Source organism: Helicoverpa armigera, chromosome 14 (genome assembly GCF_030705265.1).
Source record: "Helicoverpa armigera isolate CAAS_96S chromosome 14, ASM3070526v1, whole genome shotgun sequence".
Taxonomy (NCBI): domain Eukaryota; kingdom Metazoa; phylum Arthropoda; class Insecta; order Lepidoptera; family Noctuidae; genus Helicoverpa; species Helicoverpa armigera.
The window spans coordinates 10,421,376-10,444,215 of record NC_087133.1 but is presented as its reverse complement, the minus strand read 5'-3'; the positions used below and the strand labels follow the sequence as shown (position 1 = coordinate 10,444,215).

The window sequence follows — 22,840 nt, the reverse complement described above, 5'->3', positions numbered from 1 at the left end:
CCTCCTGCTGGAGGCTCTATATGGGGGTCGTGCGGGCGATGGCGCTTTACGCCGCGCCAGTATGGGCGAACACCCTGACGGCACGCAACCTTGCAGTGCTGCGAAGACCACAGCGAGCGATGGCCATCAGGGTTATAAGAGGATACCGCACGATCTCCTTCGAAGCTGCATGCCTCCTAGCCGGATCCCGGGACTTCGAGACCGACAGCCCTCGCTCTATACATGGCGCGAGGAAGCGGTGGGGCGGGCCGAGCGCCTCGTGCCTCAGCAAGTTGAGGTGCGCAGGGCAGAGCTCCGCCAAGACCTCATTGCGGAATGGGAGCAGCGACTTGCGCGACCCACAGGGCACGCCGCCTCGCGGCGGTAAGGCCCATACTGAAGGAGTGGCTGGAGGGACGCCACGGCGCCCTCAGCTTACGGCTGACACAGGTCCTTACCGGCCATGGGTGTTTCGGAAAGTTCCTGTGTCGCATCGGTCGGGAGCCCACGCCCGAATGCCACCACTGTGGCATCTGGGGCAACGCAGCGCCGTGACCTAGCGGCAGCAGTAGACGCTGCGGGCTGTCGTGTCCTGCATGGTCGGCAGCGAAGATGGATGGAACGTCGTCGCCTCCTTTTGTGAGGATGTGATGGTTTTAAAGGAGGCGGCGGCGGAGAGAGAAGCTGCTTCCTCTCTCCCCGCCCGCAGCAGACGTGGAGGACGTCGCAGGCTGACTGATCTCCGGCCACCATAGGGCGCGGCCTGCGGTCGACAGACTAGGGGCGTCTTCGTCCGATCAGAAACAGGCCTCGAAACGGTGGCGTTGTGTTGCGAGCGCCTCTTTTAGTGGAGCTTGCTGTGGCCGCTGGGTGACGGCCACAGCGGATGACGGGGCCCGCCTTTGAACATCTGGGGGGCCAATACCTGTTGGGGGTGCGGAAGAATGCTTTGGCGATACCCGTGCCCTCGACAGTAGGTAATTGAAGGCAACACTGGGTGGGTTTTTAGCCGGTAAGAGTTCGGCACACCCCCTCCACCGACCCCAGGTGGAGGGAAGTCCATGAGGATTTCCTCCCTGCCAAAAAAAAAGGTATATACGTAAATAATAATAGCAAATAAAGAGACGAGTCGTTCTAGGATTTTTTTAAAATTTGTACCGTGTTATGGAAAAAGGAGATATGTCAGTTATTTTAATAATTAAGAAATAAAAATAATTTTCGGGTACATAGAAAAGACGACTACATTAATAAATGTAAATAAAAACAGAGTTGTGTTAATTATTTCTATACACTTTTGATTAAACTGCATTTATATTACAAAACAAACACGCGTTTTTTTGATTAGCCCCTGGTGAAAAGTTGTGTTTTTTGACTCATCCCCTTTTGCCTTAACACCACAGATTTTTCCTCTCTACATATAGGTAGGTAGGTACTATAGGTGAATTAATATGAACGTTTTTAAGCTATCCCTATGTATGACAGGCAGCCTGTACTAACAAAATATTTCTAACACATAATTATGGAGATAGTACCTCATCAAGTCGCGATAATGTCTGAACTTCAACTGATAACATACCTTTGATAACCTTATCGCTGTTTGATTTGACCGATTGTATTGCGATACAGTCTGATTTTAACGCATTTTTGCAGCTGGCAGATAGATTTTTCTTGCATTTTTCGTTGCCTGTCATTCTTTTGGTGGGCATTTCTGTTAGTTATGATAACGTATCGATGCATAACGACACTCGATGACACGACACTTTGTCATCATCTGTTAGATTTAATAAATCCTAGACAGATGGATTATCGGAAGTTACAGCACCCTTTGTGAGAAACGGGAAGGACTGCTGGATTGCCTTCTCGGGGTAGAGGATGAGTTTCATACCTACTATGCACTAGTCAGCTGGGCAGTAAATACATATATATACATATAAATACCTTACCGTACCTTGGTTCACAGATCGGTAGGTATGTCGAACAGATATGGGACAGAATTCCGATAAGGAGGATTAGAATAACGCCAATATCAAAAGCCAACAGTGAGCTTGCAGCGGCTGCAGCTGCGTCGATGTATGCCATGACCTTTAGGCAGTGGTTACCTGAGAGACAGTCCGCAGCGAGTCACCGAGAGCTGAGCGCAGGCGCTGCACGTCGCGGGCGGCGCGGCCACTACGGGCTATGTACGCTTGCCGACGACGGATCTCTGCTGTTAGCTGTGACCGGAGTTGGGATGCCTGGTAAAAGAAATTTTAATTTTAATGGAAATCTTAAGCACTGGTACTCTGCCGCATCCGGTTAGACTGGATACCGACCCCGACATGGTTGGGGAAAAGCTCGGGAGATGGTAAGTGGAAATCTTAAACAATTTAAGAGGTCTTAAGTAAATAGAATATAGGTATCCATACCTACACTACAGACAGATCGAACAGTAGAGCAATGATCAACGGACATCGACAGTTTATGTAGTCAACATCTAATATTAATATCTAACTATCTAATTTGAAAAAGAAATTGAGCAGTTAAAACATACTGCAACAGTATTTTACCCCAAACATTAGGTATGGTACAGCAGCATTCTATTTTCAGGATAAATAACCCGGTAAAAGTGGTAAAACTAATATTATACCTATTGAACTATTTTAGAAAAAAAAACCAATCATTATTTTTCCTACCCATCTAAAACATATTCCAACAAGCCGTTATCACGCGGATCGACCCGCGTCCCTTGGGAACTATTGAACGTGCCGGGATAAAAGTGAAAGAATTTTAGAATACGACCAGCGTTTCCAAAAATTACCCCCTACATACAAACTTACAAATTTTACCTCTTTACCTATAATCTTAGTATAGATTTCACTCACAAAAATACAACTTCTTAACTGACCTGTGACTCAAGCCTCATAATCTGCTGCCTATAGCTGGCCTCCTTGCTCTCCAACAGTCTCTCAGCTTGCAAAGCTGCTTGTCTATAATGTTCCACGTCGCCTCTCCGAGACGGAGACACGCTGGATAAATCGGATAAGTACCGGGTTCTAGCCATTACTAGTTCTGCCTCCTGGGGAAGAAAATCATTGAGTTAGTTATAAAAAATAGTGTTTTAACCGACTTCCCAGAAAGGAGACGTTCTCAATTCGAAAGTATTTTTTTGTTTTATTGTTTTAAAGTTATCATCTGTCTATGTTAGGAGAGTGTTAGGACAAATGATAAATATTTTTTATCATGTAGGTAAACAAAAGTATTTTTACGGTTTCCCTCCTACGGTAATAATTACAAATGACAGTCACAGCCAACAAATTTTCTTTATGATATCCAAACAACTAACAAAAGATGGCTTTTCATGAATCTCAGATCTTATCCAGATCGGTTTCAGCACCTCATTCCTTTGAGTTTATGACCTGCTTATCGCATTAAATGAACATAATTATAACTTACCTTATCCGCCAACTCCTTCTCCAAGCGTCGTATCTTCATCCTGAGCTCTCTGTTCTCCAACTCTATGAGACTGATGTCGGTGGTAAAACCTTTGTCCTTGCATGGAATGTTGGCCAAGTCTTTATAACCTCGCGTTGTTGATGAGTCCTTTGTTGAATCTGGACCTAGGTGCAAAATATTGAGATTTTAATTAAGAAGGTATAAGGTATCAGAATGTAGCTGCGGGTTGTTCGAAAGAGATACCGCGGCCCTGGTACATAAAAGGCCTACGACGGAACACGACGGTTTTTAGTCAGTAAGAGTCTGACACTCCCTCACCGCTGCTCCCTCACAGCGGAAGGATCATTTGATGATTTTTGAAGTCGTTAAAAAAAAAGATATCAGAATGTATGGCTTAAGGTAATAATATTAGTATGGATGGTAAATATTTAACTCATCACTTTTTAGCCATAGATATGCAATAATGAAGGTTCATGGAAGAGGTGGTCTGATAAATATTTTCCCCCTTTTAGTAAGTAGATACTTCCATATGTTTGAACCTAAAACCTAAAGCTGATTAGAGGGTATTTTATTATTCAAATATGTTCTGGCATCCTACCATTGGAGCTTAGAGTTTGAAGAACGAATATTAAAAATAGATTTTCTTCCTTTAACTGAAGATTCTTACATAAAGCCATTGTTTGTTGAAATATAAAACAGAACAATGGAATTCGAGATAACACTGAAATACAATACTTTAGGTTTGGTACTATAAATACTAATAAAATGATATCATACCATGTCTGCATTATTAAAGGTGACATAATAAAAAAATATACGTGACAGAATTTATTTTAAGAATTTATGACGTAATTACAAAGTTATTTAAAAAATACTCGCTTACATCTCTCTGCGAATAAAATTGTTTTGGATCAAAACGGCATCAGGTCAGATATCGACCGATTTTATGCAATCACTGCACGGGATTTTTTGGGTGGTTGCGGTCGGTAGCTCGTTTGCAAACTCTTACTTTTAAGGTGATTTTCCGAACCACGGATCTGTTGTTAGTGTTGGGGCGGCTCGGAACACCGCGAAACTATTATTGGGTTATAGCGGCGGTGGAAACGACCACATGCATATCCCTGTGCCTGCACATTAGTCGCCATTAAGTTTGGTGAGGAATATAGGTTACCCTTTTTTTATACGATTTTATAAGACGCTCCCCCTGTGGGTGCCCCGTGAAGGAGTGACAGACCACCAGAGCCTCGGTAACTCTTTCCAACAATCCCGCTGCCGAGGCAGGCTTTAGCCATTGTGGGCCCCCACACTGGGGTTTAGGACTATATACTATAGTTACCTGAATCTAAATCAGAGTAGTAGACAGTCTTGTCCCCTCGGTCGTGGCTCTTGCTACGCAGCGCGGGCCGCATGCGCCGGTCTGCCTCCAACTTCCTCACTGTGTCCTGCAGCACTTCGCACTTGGACTTCAGTTCAGATCTGTCACGTTGTAGCTGATGAAGTTCGCGTTCGAGCTCGCTGTCTGTGTTGCTTTCTTTGCCGTCCCATGTCGTCATGCGGAGTTGGGATTCGAAGGCTGACCTTTAGGAAAATAAGAATAGCTGTGAATATTTTATGAAGTAGAGAAATGCTCTGAATATTTCAAGAAAATCTGTTGCCCTCCTTGTGTCCCATAGCCAAGTCATATAAAAAAGGCCATAGGCATCGAAATCATGCCGACAGCGGATCCATGTGTATCGATGGTACAAGAACAACCGTCGTCAGGTAGGTACTGGCGATTTGAAGTGTATTTGGGCAATTACAAACATTCATATTATCATTGAATGAAATAAAAATAATAAGATTATATTTGTTGTTTTACAAAAAAAAAACTTTATAATGGCAGAGCATATTAAAATTACTCAATTAAAACAACGATTATATTCTTCCGCAATTGAATCAACTCTACATGCCATACCTTTGCACTTCTACATTGGCCAACTGGTTGGTAAGTCGATGCACTTGGTCTTCTAGTGAAGAGTTGAGTCTCTTCATATCTCCTAGCGCTGCCTTGGCACTTTCCAACTTCTCTGTTAGTACACGTCGCTCGTTCTCACAGCTCGCTGGAATAATGTTATATCATGGTAGATTCAGCTTACAAAAAGACAGGGAGTAATAGGTGAGAAACTTGACTTCAAATAAGGGTAGTTTCTGATAAATGAAATCTGAAGAATAAACAATCAACTCCTGCGCATCCGGACATTGTGTTATGTATGCTGACTACAGAAGTTTTTAAGTGGAAATTATTATTTTAACTAATAAACGGGGCTTTATACCGAAAATTATCAGATATAAAAGTTAATTTTTCAATCATCTGATAAAGACCTTACAATTTTGTAACTTAACCACTTCACTGTCCACGATGCAGACACAATTGTTAAACAATCGGTGTGTATCACATATGACTCATGGGACAGGGAAGTTATTAATAAAACAATCTGGCTCTCTCTTCAATGAATCCTGTTACACACAGCAATTGTAGTTTACAAGACAAAAAGTGGAATCAAAGACACAAATATACTCACAAACACTCTTCTGTATCTGCCTAAGCTTATCAACAGCATTATGTTCATTATTCTTCGCCTCGTTCAACTGCCTCGTGACTTTACCGAGGTCGGCTCGTAGCTCCGACTCGGCCGTGGCTGCCTTTTGTAAGGCAGTTGATAGTTGTTCTACGGTACCCTTGAGGGAGGTACACCGATCTTCTAGTTGGGCGATGGTTCGGGTGTAACCTTCGCAGCGTTCTTGTAGTTTCTGTGAAGAGATATGAAGTTTTTAGAATTAGTAATTTGAGTTTATATTTATTCCTTATATAAGGTGACGTGTCCGTGACTGGAAGCTAAACCATAGTTGGGAAAAGGTTCGGGAGATGATGATAAGTTGACGTATCTCTGCAGAATTTATACAGTCATAGCAGTCATCAGTTTCATTTTACGTTTTCAATATGACTAGCCGTTTTCTCGTGGTTTCACCCGCGTCCCGTAGGAACTACTGCCCGTACCGGAATAACATATAGCTTATGGCATTCAAGAACTTTATAGCTTAGTATATATCAGTGAAATAAATTTTGGAAGTCCGACCAGTGGTTCCAAGATTACCCCCTACATACAAACTTACAAATTTTACCTCTTTATAATATTAGTATAGATAAATGTTGTAAGGTTAACCTTCAGTGCCTGGTCCCTGTCCCGTGCGGCGACGGCGGCGCGCTGCACGTCGCCCTCCAGCTGCGCGCGCCGCACGTCCAGCCGAGACGCGCGACCTGACACACAATACACATTGTACTGCTACGCTTTACTAATAAAAAAAAAGATTTAGAAAAATATTTTTTGAAAATTTTTCGATAAGTAAAAAAATAAGTCATCAAAATATAAATAAGAAGCAAAGTATAATTCCAAACCCGGATGAAATACTCAATCATATGAAGCGAAAACCTAAAACACAACCAACAACTAATATTAAAGTATACCTTCAGCCGCTGCAAGCGCTTCACGAAGCTGTCCTACTTCTTGTACACGTTCCGCTAACTGTACTCGCAGATTATCACCCTTGTTCTATTAACAAAAATACATCTTTTTCATACCAAGTAAGTTAATTTTTTAATACTCAAAATAAATATTACACTTTTTTCAAGACAAATTATATATAATGAAGACATTTTTTACCTCATTCTGTACTTTCTCTTCCGTGACGGATGCTAACGTAGCTTCAAGACTGGTGATCTTGTCTCGCAAGTTGCTGATCTCCACTGTCTTACTCTGCACTGACTCGTTCTAAAACAAATGGTTTCTGTTATTACAATTGTTCGTTAAAAGCTAATCTAACACTTTACGAAAGTCAATTTAAAAGAACATAGACATAAAAAAGGTTTAAACTGGAGTCAAAGCTCAGAGTCAGGGCCAGGAGTCTGACACGGAATCATGGTTACCGCCTTGTCCATGTGTGTGGTTGGTCCGGACAATCTTGGTGTCTTACAAAGAATCCTTAAACTCTGGAGATCATAGTTTTTGCTGTTGAAAATGTAGCCTAAGTAAATGGGCAGATTGCTGGTTGCTGGTCATTGCACAGTGACAGTACAGTACACATTACCAGAGCATTGAGCTGCGCCTCCTTCTGTCCGTACGCGGTCTGCAGCCTCGCCTTCTCCTCCTGCAAGCTGCGCAGGTTGCTGGTCACCGACTGCAGCTGGTTGTCACTTGCACAGTGACAGTACAGTACACATTACCAGAGCATTGAGCTGCGCCTCCTTCTGTCCGTACGCGGTCTGCAGCCTCGCCTTCTCCTCCTGCAAGCTGCGCAGGTTGCTGGTCACCGACTGCAGCTGGTTGTCACTTGCACAGTGACAGTACAGTACACATTACCAGAGCATTGAGCTGCGCCTCCTTCTGTCCGTACGCGGTCTGCAGCCTCGCCTTCTCCTCCTGCAAGCTGCGCAGGTTGCTGGTCACCGACTGCAGCTGGTTGTCACTTGCACAGTGACAGTACAGTACACATTACCAGAGCATTGAGCTGCGCCTCCTTCTGTCCGTACGCGGTCTGCAGCCTCGCCTTCTCCTCCTGCAAGCTGCGCAGGTTGCTGGTCACCGACTGCAGCTGGTTGTCACTTGCACAGTGACAGTACAGTACACATTACCAGAGCATTGAGCTGCGCCTCCTTCTGTCCGTACGCGGTCTGCAGCCTCGCCTTCTCCTCCTGCAAGCTGCGCAGGTTGCTGGTCACCGACTGCTGCTGGTTGTCACTTGCACAGTGACAGTACAGTACACATTACCAGAGCATTGAGCTGCGCCTCCTTCTGTCCGTACGCGGTCTGCAGCCTCGCCTTCTCCTCCTGCAAGCTGCGCAGGTTGCTGGTCACCGACTGCTGCTGGTTGTCACTTGCACAGTGACAGTACAGTACACATTACCAGAGCATTGAGCTGCGCCTCCTTCTGTCCGTACGCGGTCTGCAGCCTCGCCTTCTCCTCCTGCAAGCTGCGCAGGTTGCTGGTCACCGACTGGAGCTGGTTGTCACTTGCACAGTGACAGTACAGTACACATTACCAGAGCATTGAGCTGCGCCTTCTTCTGTCCGTACGCGGTCTGCAGCCTCGCCTTCTCCTCCTGCAAGCTGCGCAGGTTGCTGGTCACCGACTGCAGCTGGTTGTCACTTGCACAGTGACAGTACAGTACACATTACCAGAGCATTGAGCTGCGCCTCCTTCTGTCCGTACGCGGTCTGCAGCCTCGCCTTCTCCTCCTGCAAGCTGCGCAGGTTGCTGGTCACCGACTGCAGCTGGTTGTCACTTGCACAGTGACAGTACAGTACACATTACCAGAGCATTGAGCTGCGCCTCCTTCTGTCCGTACGCGGTCTGCAGCCTCGCCTTCTCCTCCTGCAAGCTGCGCAGGTTGCTGGTCACCGACTGCAGCTGGTTGTCACTTGCACAGTGACAGTACAGTACACATTACCAGAGCATTGAGCTGCGCCTCCTTCTGTCCGTACGCGGTCTGCAGCCTCGCCTTCTCCTCCTGCAAGCTGCGCAGGTTGCTGGTCACCGACTGCAGCTGGTTGTCACTTGCACAGTGACAGTACAGTACACATTACCAGAGCATTGAGCTGCGCCTCCTTCTGTCCGTACGCGGTCTGCAGCCTCGCCTTCTCCTCCTGCAAGCTGCGCAGGTTGCTGGTCACCGACTGCAGCTGGTTGTCACTTGCACAGTGACAGTACAGTACACATTACCAGAGCATTGAGCTGCGCCTCCTTCTGTCCGTACGCGGTCTGCAGCCTCGCCTTCTCCTCCTGCAAGCTGCGCAGGTTGCTGGTCACCGACTGCAGCTGGTTGTCACTTGCACAGTGACAGTACAGTACACATTACCAGAGCATTGAGCTGCGCCTCCTTCTGTCCGTACGCGGTCTGCAGCCTCGCCTTCTCCTCCTGCAAGCTGCGCAGGTTGCTGGTCACCGACTGCAGCTGGTTGTCACCCTTGCCTTGCTGTTCACAGGCATCTTTGAGCTGTTTCTTTAACATGTTTACTTGTGATTTGAAATCATCCTAGAAAACAGAAATATAAATTATATACACCATTACACAATGTGAAGGAAATTATTTAACAAAATACATTGTAGACGGTGACTAACCTTCTCCCGTTCAATCTGGCAGACATCATGCATCAAGTTACGCATGCCTTTCTTAACCAGTTCAGGATCTACGTCTATTATCTCGTTGCGATCCTCGGAATGATCGCGTCCTGGAAATTGTGATCTTTACAATATTGTAGACAAAACAATAGTTATTGTATTAAATCATAAAAATATTATTTAGATGTGTACACCATGTCTGTAATAGGCATAGCATAGCAAACCAGATTTTTATAATAGCTTATGTTTTTTGGTTTTATTGTTAGTATTGCTGTTGGTGTGCCAGTAAATAATAAAAATAAATCATCAATCAATTTGTTATTGAGCCTGTGCGTACTATCGTACGTGCCGTTAAATGGCACTTAATTATTGTAATTTTGAAGCTACATCCTAGGAAGGGAAACGCCCGCCACGTCGCTTCTTTTCCTAGTGTGAAGCGGGTACAGTTTGCTGAACTGTACCAATTCCATAGATTTTCAAGTTATAATGTGGGCCGATCCCGGCGGCACTGCAATGCCGGGCCGACCCGTGACGGGAGTGGAGCGAGCCCCGAACATCCCGTCAGTTTACAAAAATCAGTTTAATATACTGGTCCCTCAGTGAGGGAACTTTCAGATATTAAGCTGAAAAGAACAGATACTACACTTTGATCTTAGCCAAAAGGCCGAGAAGCGATACCGAACTAAAGTGGCGAGCGAGGGTCGTTCAATCGCGGAGAATCTTAACACCGCGATGCAGAAATGAGCGTGAATTGTACAGCGCCATCTATCGAGCTCGATAGTAAACTTTACTCGTCGCTTATGTGAAGGGTGCCGTTCTATTGTATGTCTAGAACCTGTTTTGGGTATGAACGCGTTTACCTGTTCTTAAACTAGTTTACCGTCCTTAAGTTACAAACAGGTCCATCACACAACAGAATAAAGGTATTAAAGTTTCTTCGACCAAAACATTTTTTTTATTATGGGTAAAATTATCATCTTCCCGATAAGTATTTTTGCACTTTAGTATCATTTTATCTGATCCAATTCACAAAATATATTTTTCCCGTGTCAAAAAACCCCTTTAGCGACCTTATTTCCTTTGAGAACTTGAGCGACAAATTCGTTCGGTATATACGAAACAACATTTTTGTTTTTGTACTTCATTTCATTTCAGTTTTTCATTTTTTTTATTTCTTTACTATTTTGACTTTTCCCAACGATGTTGGGGTCGGCTTCCAGTCTAACCGTTAACGTTTTTTTTTTAAGATTGGTTGTCAGACTTTCTGGCCGTTTTGTACAATAAATGTTATTTCCATGCACTGACCTCTGTGTGGGCTGTATCTCCTGGCGGGGCTGGCGAGGCGTTTCCTGGTGGCGGCGTGCACAGTACCGTCAGGCTGCACGCCACACACGCGGCGCAGCGCATGTGCGATGGAGGACAGCTTGGCTTCAGCCTCGCGCTTGCCGCTCTCGCACTGCGAGAGGGACGCTTCTAGGGCTCGGCAACGACCCTCGCTGCCGCCTAGACGAGCCTGCAGAAGATGAAAATATATCAATTAAGAAGGTATTTTTTATGGAATACAGATATATTTTTTACTAAAGATTTACATATCATGTATAACGCATGAGCACCTTTTTCATACCCTAAATTACCTAACATCTTTAAACTATTATTAGTTTACTTAACATTTATTTTGCTAAAATGTATTAACAACTAGCTTTTGCCCGCGGCTTCGCTCCCGTCAACTGACTTCTCTACTTTACCCTATTTTTTTTCATAAGAACCTTCTCCTGACAATAACAAACACAACAAAAAAAGAATTAGCCAAATTGGTCTAGGCGTTGTTGAGTTATGCGCTTACCAACACATTTTGCGATTCATTTTTATATTATAGGTATTCTGTAATGTATTAACTAAATAAACTTTTTATATCTATTAATACTTTGATATACTTTAAATTTTAGTTATCTGTTGTATGAAACCATTTGGGATTTTCCTAAAATAATTATGACGAAAAGACATTGATATAATTTACTAGCTTCTGCCAGCGGTTTCACCCGCATCCCGTGGGAACTACTTCCCGTACCGGGATAAAAAGTAGCCTATAGCCTTCCTCGATAAATGGGCTATCTAACACTGAAATAATTTTTCAAATCGGTCCAGTAGTTCTTGAGATTAGCGCGTTTAAACAAACAAACAAACAAACTCTTCAGCTTTATAATATTAGTATAGATAGTATAGATTTACCCAATATGTACTTGAATTAAAAGAAGTATGTCATACCTTGAGTTCCTGTATCTGTTGCGTGGCATCAGCGAGGCACACTTCGAGGTTATGTTTGAGTTCTTCTAAACGACGCTCCTTCGACCGACAGTCTTCTAGCCGGAGGACTAACTCCTGGAAATGGTAAGAACCCAATTAGTACACTGCTTTTATGTGTTGGTAAATAAATAAATAAAATACATTTATTTCTGACAACAATGATCCATATTGTGTTAGTATTACATATAGCTTATATCCTAATGTTAGTAATAACAAGAAAAATAAAAAGCATAAAAATATATAAATAAAGGAATGATTAGACAGGAATAACAAGTTTCCTATCTGATCACCCTCTGCACAAAACATCTTATATTAGGAGTATAACTCTCCGCAACAGCTCTCAGAATAATATCAGAATATGTACAAATTGGCGATTTCCTTTAAAAATAGACCATAAAACATGTTTTTTTTTTGAGAAATATTTTTCTGAACGAAATCTACGTAAGTAATCAATTAGGTACTGAAATTGGGCTCATTCAGAATTATGTTGCTTTTTCTCATCCTTTAGCATGGCCTCCAGCTCAGCACCATGGCGCCGGCAGCTTCACACTCGTTGTGTAGTCAGTACATACCTGGTCCCTCGCTCTACAGGCCTCCTCCAGTTCAGCAGCCCGCTGCCTGCAGGCGGCCAGGTCGGCGCGGGTGGCGCCCAGCATGGCCTCCAGCTCAGCACCATGGCGCCGGCAGCTTCACACTCGTTGTGTAGTCAGTACATACCTGGTCCCTCGCTCTACAGGCCTCCTCCAGTTCAGCAGCCCGCTGCCTGCAGGCGGCCAGGTCGGCGCGGGTGGCGCCCAGCATGGCCTCCAGCTCAGCACCATGGCGCCGGCAGCTTCACACTCGTTGTGTAGTCAGTACATACCTGGTCCCTCGCTCTACAGGCCTCCTCCAGTTCAGCAGCCCGCTGCCTGCAGGCGGCCAGGTCGGCGCGGGTGGCGCCCAGCATGGCCTCCAGCTCAGCACCATGGCGCCGGCAGCTTCACACTCGTTGTGTAGTCAGTACATACCTGGTCCCTCGCTCTACAGGCCTCCTCCAGTTCAGCAGCCCGCTGCCTGCAGGCGGCCAGGTCGGCGCGGGTGGCGCCCAGCATGGCCTCCAGCTCAGCACCATGGCGCCGGGCAGCGGCCGCGTCGCCGGCACAACGCTCGCGTTCTTCGCACTCGTTTTGTAGTCTGAAACACAAAAAATAAGTAATAACCTAAAAAAGATTGGAAAGATGACATAATAAAATCGACAAGCCTAGCTGAAAATTGGGTTCTTATTATCTAATTTACTTCGAATCAATATAAGCTGAAACAATCTTCAGCGAATTCCTAAAACCTAAACAACATTAATCTAAAACCACAGTTAGCGAAAAGTAGCTCCAACTTCAATTATTTACAAGATCTAAAACATTCTTTTGCGTCCTGTAGGCTTACAGGCTACGGCAACGCTGTACGCTGGCTACTACAGGCTGTAGGGTCCATACTGTACTATATTATAAAATTATGTAGGATACACACACCTATGTACCACCTAATCTAACAACTTTAAAACATGCAACAAGCAAACATATGGAGTGCAACAAAAGTGTAGATTATTGTGTTTGTCCTGGTTCTTACCTGGACTGCAACTCCTTGATATCATGATTAGCTTGTTCCAAAGCAGCTCGTTCTCTCTTTAGCTGACTCTCAGTGGCCTTCAGCTCTCGGGTGACATGTTCCCCGCCCGTCTCACTCTCCTTCAACATGGTTTGAACGCGAGAGAGCTCCAAGTCGAGCGATGTGCGGTTTTCTTCAAGGCCTGGAAATTATGCCAGTTTGTGTTATAAAAAAGTTGAAAGATAAGTCCACTGCATTGTTATCAACGGGCCCGCGTGTGAAACACCATTATGGTAGGCAAACTGTAGATATAGACCAAACAATAGGGGAAAGTTCTAAATTAGTGTAATGAGAAACCAGCTCTTAAATGAAACTAATAAAACATGCTGCACATTGCTGAAGTCAAAATCACATTCAAGAACAATGTAGTTGAGGCGTAGATTCTTTATATTAATATTACTAAGCTGAAGAGTTTGTTGGAAAGCGCTAATCTACTACTGGTCCATTTTTTTTTTCAGATACCCCACTTCTTAAGGAATGTTACTTATGTACCCAGGTGAGGGATGTTGTACCCTCTACAGTCCGTAGCCAGTAGCCAGAATCTCACCAGCAATCTTATGATAAGCCTCGTCCCTGGCTCTGGCCACCTCGCTTGACGTGGTCGCGCAGCTCGCGACAGCTGCTGTTGTACTTGTCTCGTTCAGCTATACAGTTCGTCAGCTGGCGACGGACGTCCGTCAGTTCCTTGCGAAGACTGTCCGTTATTCTCCACTGTGGATAGTAATAGACTCACCAGCAATCTTATGATAAGCCTCGTCCCTGGCTCTGGCCGCCTCTCTTCGCTCGTGTTCAGCTCGCTTGACGTGGTCGCGCAGCTCGCGACAGCTGCTGTTGTACTTGTCGCGTTCAGCTATACAGTTCGTTAACTGACGGCGAACGTCCGTCAGTTCCTTGCGTAGACTGTCTGATTCGTTCTCCACTGTGAACAGATTTTTGGTATAGGTAAATAAGTAGGAAGTTGCATAATTTAGTAAATCAGGTAATGTTTAGGCCATATTTTTGTCAGAGAATACGAAGTTGTAGACAACACATCAGTATTGCATATGTATATGTAAATATGGATGAAATCAAAATTGCACTAATTTAAGTGCAACAATTAGTCTTCCACCTCGAATTGGTTTGAACACATCACTAAAGGCTCTGAGAATTATGCAGACTTTTAAAGACATTAGTTAGAAATTAAAAAAAGGTAACAAATAGAACTAAACCAAGAATATCTAACTGGCATAAAAATAAATAAAAACTTCTATCGTGGAATATAACATTTTATATTTTTTTATGTCCGTCATACTCACACTCCTTCAACTTCCTCATAGTCTCCTGTAACTGCGCATATGCATTATCATACTTGTCTTCAGCCAATGACAGCTGGGCGCGGATTTCCGTACATTCGCGCATAACCGCCTCCTTTTCTAAGTGCAACTCACAAAAAAACAATCAAAGAAACTTATTTACTAAGAACACTTACATTCCTTCAACTTCCTCATAGTCTCCTGTAACTGCGCATACGCATTGTCATACTTGTCTTCAGCCAATGACAGTTGGGCGCGGATTTCCGTACATTCACGCATAACCGCCTCCTTTTCTAAGTGTAGCTCCTTGATGCGGTTCTCGAAGCGGGCGCATTCGTCTTCCGCTGTGGCCCTGAAATTAAGTTAATTTGTTGAAAATGTGTCGAAAAGCACATTCAGAAAATTAATTTCAACATCCCATCTCACTATTTTGTAAACGGGAAAGTTTTTATGTGTCTTTTTCACGCTAAACATACTGAATGGATTCTGATGAAACTCGGCAGTATTATGTCAGAATAACGTATAAGTAGACTGCTAAGGAGTTTCCTCGAGACACTGGTGAAACTGCAGGCGGAAGCTAGTTACAAATATGGTGCAAATTAATTATGCATATCCTTTCCTCTTCGAATATGTTTTGTTGGAATAAAGGGACACAGAAAACTTGTATGGATAATCGAAAAACAATTGAACACAAAACTCATTGTCACAAAATTTTCATTTGCACCATGTACTCCATTTCTTTTGCGTTATTTGCATAGAATTCATATATCAAGCTGTTTCTCCTGACCTTAGGACCTTTCTTTAGTGAGATAAGAACCTTATGCGATCAAAAATTAGGTCTTTTCCCGGTTTACATCGGTTCTGGCCATGCACCAAAAAAGAGCAAACTTCCAAGAAACAAAAATAAACTTGTAAAAAATAAAAAGATTCCTTCGAGCCGGATTTGAACCAGCGACCTATGGATATCAGTTGCATTACATCTACAGTCCACCGCTCTACCAACTGAGCTATCGAAGGCTTGGAAACACGCACAAAATACGTTACTACAATGTTGAATATTAAGTAATAGGTGAAAGTTAAACGTGTTCTACTTATCACACGCATAATGACCTTGTTTTATGTTATTTATTTAATTCGTACATGTGTATGTAGGTACAGTTCGAATACCTATGTAATTAATAAATCATTGTTTACAGTAATGACCATTGTATATACTCATTTAGTATTTTTTTGTGAATATGATAACGTTTTAAATTATTTTAATACGCGGGTTTTTATTGTGAGAAATCTAGCTCACGCACTCTTTGCAAACGTTCCTTTCGTGGTTTTCAACCGTCATATAATGAGGTCTTGTGATGTTTCAGCCTTTTTACAAAAGGGCCTATTTCAAGTACCCTATTTGTACCCTTGAAATAGGCCAATAGGGTACTTGAAATAGGCCCTTTAAACATCAAATTCAGTTAAAAATTTGGTTTTAATTGCAAAGGGTAGTTTCAAAAATATTGAATTTCTTTCATGAAATAATACTGATACCTGTCAATTGGGGATGTCCGCATGAAAATAGTTAACAAAATGTGGAAAATGACTGAACCGCTTTAAAATAATTTTGGTACAAAGTTAGTTTAGGGACTACTGTTTATAAGTGTGCGCCAAGTACTCGGCATGCGAGTGTAACAACTAGTCTAAATATTATTTATGTAAATATCATTATTTATGTATGACTAACTTAGCCTCATCCAGCCTAGTCTTAAGCGCGGCGATCTCATCCTTCAGCTGGTTGACATAGGTGCGATCCTGTTCGGCTCGCGCATGCGCGTCGCGCCGCACTCGCTCGAGCTTGTTCTGTTCGAGGTCGAACGCACGTTTCGCTTCTTCTAGACGCTCTAGAAGGGCTTGCTGTTCTTGGTGGGCTGGGGATGGAGAAAGGTTTTACTTGGTTCAGTAAGTCATGGAGAACAAAATGAGCGAAGATGCCATAAGGCAGGTGGGTCAGGCGCTTCCAAAAAGATTAGTTACGACTGTACTAACGAACCGTTCGGGTTCTTTGAGACATCTATAAAGGTTTTTAGTATTACCAAAATGGGAAGGGCTCCAAATAAGGCGTATAAAGAGACAATAACATTCCTCATCCACCGAACACCCGCATTTTGGCGACGATTTTCTGTTATGACACCTCAACTCGTTACTTTTATCTCTGTACTAGTGTACACCTTGAACCATGGAGAAAAAACTGAAGTAGCTTGTAGAATTACTTTTAGAGATAAAAACTTAAAACTTCCTTTTTTTCTATCTAGTTTGCCTACAACTCACCCATGAGCAATGCCTGCTGCTTATCATTTTCGGCTCTGAGCATGGCTTCATCGTGCTGCAGTATGAGCTGGTCCCTCGCTATGAGTAACTTCTTCTCCCTCTCTCGGGCACCCGCCTCACATGACTCTTTCTCGCTGGTTAGTGCCGCTATGGTCTGGCTGAGCTTGTGTTCGAGCGCTTGGCGGAGTTGTTCCTGTGGGTATTTAGAAATTTATCATGGCCATGGTTTAAAAGAGCATTAGTGAAGACACCAAATAAATTCGTGAAGAGTACTTTATTTAATTCTATGACAGTCAAGTTCAACTCCAGAGTGATCGTACCACTTTGGAGCATATGAAACAGCCACCAACAAACCAATATTTACCGCTGTGCGATAATACTGCATAACTTCTATACATTTATGAGTATGTGTTAATTCCCAACATAGATACAAACATTTAGAACTATTGGAGGTTGCATCTTTATGTATGTAACCATATGACACTGCAGTGTATGTACTACAGCTGAATTGCAGCACATTGGGAGGCCAAAACAAAAGGTCTACAACTTAATATGAACGGTACGGTACATGAGCAACTACCCAATATACCAGGAGTGGCGCGTCTTACGGAGTAAAAAGAGTCGACTTAAGTCGCACAACCAGAGACTGTGGCCTGGCTATTACCTCTGTAAATATCCTCCTATGCCTATAAAACCTACCTTCTCCTCCTTTAACTTGGTAATATTCTCAGTAGTAGTGCGGTTAATGTTAGATATTATCTGCTGGTACTCTGCCTCCTTCTTGCCGGAAGCCTGCGACATCGAGTTGCGAGTGTCGCGGAGTTTGCGCTCGCTGTTCTCCAGGTCTTTTGTGAGGCGGGCTATTTGACCTGCGAAAGAACGATTTCATTTAAGTACCTATAGGTATAATTGACGTAAAACTATGTTATCATAACCCAGTAGTTAGAAATAAGGTTCATCAAAAGAGATCAAAGTCAAGGCGTCATATTATACCAAACTTGGTAAGCGGTTTGATGCAGTAGCGAAGTAGCAAAAGTAAAAATGTAGGTACTTTGTTCGAACATTTGCGGCTGCGCAATCAGTCAGGCCAATTGATATTTTTTATGCATTGCCGTTGGTGCACCATAAATAAAATCTTCGGAGGGGTAAAGTTACTAGACGTAATTTGTAAGTGTTCTTCCTATGAAATTGTGTGTGACAGATGTGAAGGAATAAATGATTTCTTTGGCACTTTCTACTCCAATAGATGTGCGTTTTCTTGCCTACCTTTATAATTCTCCTGCTGCACTAATGTCTCTTGCAGCTCATGTTCGAGCTTGGCTCTCTTGTTATCAGTATCTTCCAACATGTTAGCCGTGTCGAACAGGACTGCTTCTAACGCGTCCTTCTCTGAACGAACTCCTGCCAATTGCTCTTGTAAATGATGTTTGTCTTTCTCGAGACTGTCTATGAGAATCTGTGGAGCAATAAATATTAATTTAAATCATGGTGGTGGTTTTAAGGTAACTAAGCAACTGATTTGTATTTATAACTTAGTGTTTGTTTCATCGAAATTGGTTCAGTCAATCAAAAGATATAATTTTAATGAGTTCAAGTGGTAAACTATCACAACACAATAATGGTTATAGTGATACACGTGACTATAATATACTATTGCAGTGGTGATTGCAATGGCGATGATAATGATATGGTTGATGATGGTGATGATGAGGGTGGTGACTACTATGGCGATGATGATGAAACATTAATATTAATTTTCAGTATATTCTTATCTAAATAAACGATATGTATCACAAATAGTTGATTTATCACAAGCGTTGTAGGGATCGTGAACATTATTATTCTGTTAAAAAAATACATAAATGTTACAGTTTTTGACAACACTAAAACAATTTTGGACTTTAGAAAAATAATAAAGATAGGACTAATAATTCTTACCTGTTTCTCTTCCCCATCTTTAACATGATCTTCTAAAGCTCTATTAATTCTGCCAATAGTCTCATTAGCTTGTTCCAATCGCTGTTGCAAACGTATGATCTCTTCGTTAAGTGTATCTTTCTTGCGGACCATTGCTGTGAGCTGGGAGCTTAATTCACCTCGTTCCCTGAGTAAAAAATAATTGGGGGATTTAAATTACATTCAAAGAAGCGCAATGTGTACCTTATTTTGAGGCATCGCAAGACGTACTTTATTTATTTAGAGACACAACAGCTTTTAATGAATAAAATCAGGTGTTTTTGGAACTTTCGGTACACAGTTTCATCTTCAATATCAAGATTTGATTTCGATTCTTATGTAAACTTTACAAAAGTGTAAGAAGCATAGTGTTTAACATTTACAAGCTTAGAATGTTGCAAAGACTTTATATCATAGAGCAGGCAGTCTTCTTTTTTCTATTATATGAGCACAGCCTCCTAGACCACTTTTTCAAGATACAAATTACAACTTAAAATATCAAAAACCTTTTATCATAAATAAGAGACACTTACCTCATAACCTGCCGCAACTCCAACTCCACTTTATCTCTTTCTCCTTCAAGGAACTTGATCTTCTCACACAGAGACGCCTTGTCTGCCTCCAACTCCATCCTAGTTTGTTCAGCTGCGAGCAACTCTTTGCGTAAGGAGTTCAGATCCCCTTGCTGTTCTGATGATTGACTCGACAGGTTGGATTTCTCGTCTTCCAACTGATAAGAAGTTAATAAATAAAATATAATTAATTATTTACTTATGTGCGTTTTGTATTTTCTATGAGACCTAGTTGCAAGTCCGATATAAACGAACAAATAAAAAATACTGTGCTGGGTTTGAAGAAAATTCCAAAATGTCACTATGTAAAATACAATGACATAGAAAACACAATTTCTATTTACTAAATTAAGTTATTGATACTGTTATGTACTGAGTATTTTTGTTGTCTGATAGCAACATTTTAAAAAGGCTTGTGTTTAAACGCCACCCAAAAAAGTACCTATTTTACTACCAAAAAAATTCTAAACGGTTACCAAAATGGATAAATGGTCACCAAATAACGTTGCCAAAAATATGATTAGATAAAACCATTTTTTCGTATTATTGACTACTAAAAAAATATATGGACGCCTTTAAAATACACTTTGGACCAAATATTATATATTGTCACTACTTAGATGTTACCAATTATGTAATACCATGACTCCTAATTTGGTCATTTTTGTTAAACTAAAAAAGCTAACGATCGCTAGAATATTTCCCAAATACCAATTAATATACTAGGGTTCCCAAACGTACGTCGCTTATTTATTGTTATATGATTTTGTGTGTAACTCAGTGCGTTTAAAATGTAAGCACGCAACATGCAGCAAGCATGGCTTCTGTCACGGCTCCGGCGCTGCGTGGCTCCGGCGGTCCCATGCGAGCTTATCGTCGCAGATGGTTTTCACGCTCACCACCGCAGCTTCGGCTTGCTGGCCGGCCAGCCTCAGCCGTGTCGGCAAGCGTTATAACTACCTGCGCCTCAGCTCGCAGGCCGCCTCGCCCCTCCGCGCCTACGCGGTTTTGAATTGCACTCTAGGGGTAGGGCAGACAAGACTACGTGGAGTCGGTTTTGCAGCGATTCGTTTTCGTCACTAACTTTGATTTTTGGTAGTAATATTAATCTTTTAGTTGGATAGAATTTGGTGACCATTAATCCATTTTGGGAACCAAAAATAATATTTGTGCGAGATTTGCGATTTTTCTGATGTTATTTTATTTTTTTTGGATCTTTAGTGCCCTTTTAATAAAGTCAATTTATTTTTTTTGGAGTTGTTTATTTTATTTGGTGCCTCAGCTTAGAGTCTTTAAAATATTTTTGGTGACCGCCTAAATTATACCCTTTTAGAAATAAGAATTTTCCATTTAAAAAATCTCCAGTGAGACACTGGTACTCCACAATAAGGTTAGACTGGAAGCAGACCTGGGGGTCTGTTGTACAGATAGGAAAAAGATAGACAGATTAACTTGCCGTTTAGGTACTTACATGCTTAACATCTTCTTGCAGTTTCTTCTTGTCGCTTTCAAGATTCCTGACAGCTGCTTCCAACTTCTCCACGAGGTCTTGTAAGTCACTTCTCTCCATCAGAGTTCTTTCTAGCTCTATTTCTAGATCACCTGTTCAAGTAATATTAGAGTTGATAATATATACAGAAGTTTGTTTTCGATAGAATTTTAATCTATTTGTAAGAAACTCTCATATTATTTTCGAGATTTCAAATAATATTTTAAATAAACCTTTGATTGTATTTTTCAGTCATTTCAATAAAATTGATTTATTACCCCCATACACAGAGACATTTAATGATTGCTTATGTCACTCCTTAATGACAGATTCTCATAGAAATTCTGCACTAAGGAACGGCTTAAGTAACCATTAAATGTCTCTGAGTGTGTCCATGAGTGCGATATTTTTATGGGGACTGTACCATAGAAACTGCGAACCAACAAGTTTTTTTCTCAATATTCCTGTATTTCAGGCACTTACTCCTATGTTTCTCCATTTGCGACAGTATGCTGTCTCCCTCAATCTTCTGCTGGTCGAGCAAGTCCCTCGCTAGAGCAGTCTTGTTGAGCTCCTCTCTAGTCGACACCAGTTCGGAGCGGAGCCGGGAAGAACGTTCTTCTTCGGCCCTAGGGTCAAAATAACGATTGTAAGCTAGGGATTTGTCCTTCGATATCATAGAGGGGCAGGGATTGGTTTAAAAACTTTTTAAAAATTTCACAATCCAATATGATCCCACAATGAGGGAAAAATCTCTGTTACTTCAAGAATAAAAAAATATATCCTATAAGCAATAAAATGTATTTTTTGTTTCATTAGTTACAAATAATACATAATGTGTTACAATATTTTAATCCCTACTCAATATAAAACCTTAAACATTACAACATGAGGTTGAAAACAGCAGTTAGTTACCTCAACACTGCCTCCCTGCTAGAAGCCTCTCTATGTAAATGATCCACTTCATCATTCAAGTTCCTCTTCTCACTCTCTAACGCTTCTATAGTCTTCTCTAGACGAGAGTTGATTTTCTGTAGCTTCTCGTAGTCTGATGTTAGAGATTCCACCTGAGAATAGATACCACCTAATAATAATAATACCTGGAGATTTTATGGAGATTTTTAATGATTTATTCGTTTCTATCTTGATTTGAAAAATGTATGTGTTATGCGCTCTATTATAAATCGTATTGTTTATGGTAGGAAACTGCACTGCATCAGTGTAGTCCTACTTAGACAGGTTGTCCATGCAACTACCAACCTGTGTACGTAGTCTGTTAAGTTTAAAGATAAAAAGATTCCTTCGAGCCGGATTTGAACCAGCGACCTATGGATATCGGTTGCATTACATCTACAGTCCACCGCTCTACCAACTGAGCTATCGAAGGCTTGTGTACACGTGCAAAATACGTATGTAGTCCGTAATGAGACTTTTATACAAGTCACAGTAGACCTTGACCCGGTGGAAGCCGTTCTACAGGTGGAAGGGAGTAGGTAAAAGTGAAGTAAACATGGACATAGCATGGTGAATGAAAAAAAGTACCTAATTAAAAACGAAGATATAACACGTTTGAATTTTGTGACGTCACTTTTGGGTACAAATATAACATAACCGTGACGTCACAAGCCCCACATTTGTTGCATTATATCTCAGTATTTTTTTGTACTAAATAAAAATACGTCACAAGCCCCCACGTTCAACCCTTGTTG

At 42.0% G+C, this 22,840-nt stretch overlaps 1 protein-coding gene and 3 non-coding genes across 4 annotated transcripts in view; all 4 read right to left on the bottom strand.

The window, feature by feature from the left end:
- LOC110375327 (rootletin) overlaps window positions 1-22,840 on the bottom strand; it is a 62,061-nt gene that overhangs the window by 6,115 nt on the left and 33,106 nt on the right. The window contains exons 22-58 of the mRNA XM_064037934.1: window positions 22,047-22,198; window positions 21,615-21,760; window positions 21,114-21,244; window positions 19,604-19,800; window positions 19,053-19,218; window positions 18,381-18,570; window positions 17,814-17,983; window positions 17,115-17,307; window positions 16,531-16,714; window positions 14,981-15,156; window positions 14,246-14,431; window positions 13,474-13,654; window positions 12,879-13,044; window positions 11,833-11,946; window positions 10,873-11,080; window positions 9,568-9,677; window positions 9,273-9,481; window positions 9,033-9,138; window positions 8,897-8,986; window positions 8,761-8,850; window positions 8,625-8,714; window positions 8,489-8,578; window positions 8,353-8,442; window positions 8,217-8,309; window positions 8,081-8,173; window positions 7,945-8,034; window positions 7,809-7,898; window positions 7,537-7,656; window positions 7,113-7,220; window positions 6,917-7,001; window positions 6,615-6,709; window positions 5,973-6,201; window positions 5,366-5,510; window positions 4,748-4,989; window positions 3,412-3,575; window positions 2,864-3,034; window positions 2,079-2,213 (exon numbers count right to left, since the gene is read on the bottom strand). Of these exons, the coding sequence (XP_063894004.1) occupies window positions 2,079-2,213; window positions 2,864-3,034; window positions 3,412-3,575; window positions 4,748-4,989; window positions 5,366-5,510; window positions 5,973-6,201; window positions 6,615-6,709; window positions 6,917-7,001; window positions 7,113-7,220; window positions 7,537-7,656; window positions 7,809-7,898; window positions 7,945-8,034; window positions 8,081-8,173; window positions 8,217-8,309; window positions 8,353-8,442; window positions 8,489-8,578; window positions 8,625-8,714; window positions 8,761-8,850; window positions 8,897-8,986; window positions 9,033-9,138; window positions 9,273-9,481; window positions 9,568-9,677; window positions 10,873-11,080; window positions 11,833-11,946; window positions 12,879-13,044; window positions 13,474-13,654; window positions 14,246-14,431; window positions 14,981-15,156; window positions 16,531-16,714; window positions 17,115-17,307; window positions 17,814-17,983; window positions 18,381-18,570; window positions 19,053-19,218; window positions 19,604-19,800; window positions 21,114-21,244; window positions 21,615-21,760; window positions 22,047-22,198 (5,295 nt within the window). The remainder of the gene's footprint in view (window positions 1-2,078; window positions 2,214-2,863; window positions 3,035-3,411; window positions 3,576-4,747; window positions 4,990-5,365; window positions 5,511-5,972; window positions 6,202-6,614; window positions 6,710-6,916; window positions 7,002-7,112; window positions 7,221-7,536; window positions 7,657-7,808; window positions 7,899-7,944; window positions 8,035-8,080; window positions 8,174-8,216; window positions 8,310-8,352; window positions 8,443-8,488; window positions 8,579-8,624; window positions 8,715-8,760; window positions 8,851-8,896; window positions 8,987-9,032; window positions 9,139-9,272; window positions 9,482-9,567; window positions 9,678-10,872; window positions 11,081-11,832; window positions 11,947-12,878; window positions 13,045-13,473; window positions 13,655-14,245; window positions 14,432-14,980; window positions 15,157-16,530; window positions 16,715-17,114; window positions 17,308-17,813; window positions 17,984-18,380; window positions 18,571-19,052; window positions 19,219-19,603; window positions 19,801-21,113; window positions 21,245-21,614; window positions 21,761-22,046; window positions 22,199-22,840) is intronic.
- LOC126053930 (U2 spliceosomal RNA) lies at window positions 10,051-10,243 on the bottom strand. The gene has a single exon (XR_007510577.2). It is a non-coding gene; the product is annotated as a U2 spliceosomal RNA (small nuclear RNA).
- On the bottom strand, window positions 15,733-15,821 carry Trnay-gua (transfer RNA tyrosine (anticodon GUA)). The gene is given in 2 exon segments: window positions 15,733-15,768; window positions 15,785-15,821. It is a non-coding gene; the product is annotated as a tRNA-Tyr (tRNA).
- Trnay-gua (transfer RNA tyrosine (anticodon GUA)) lies at window positions 22,430-22,518 on the bottom strand. The gene is given in 2 exon segments: window positions 22,430-22,465; window positions 22,482-22,518. It is a non-coding gene; the product is annotated as a tRNA-Tyr (tRNA).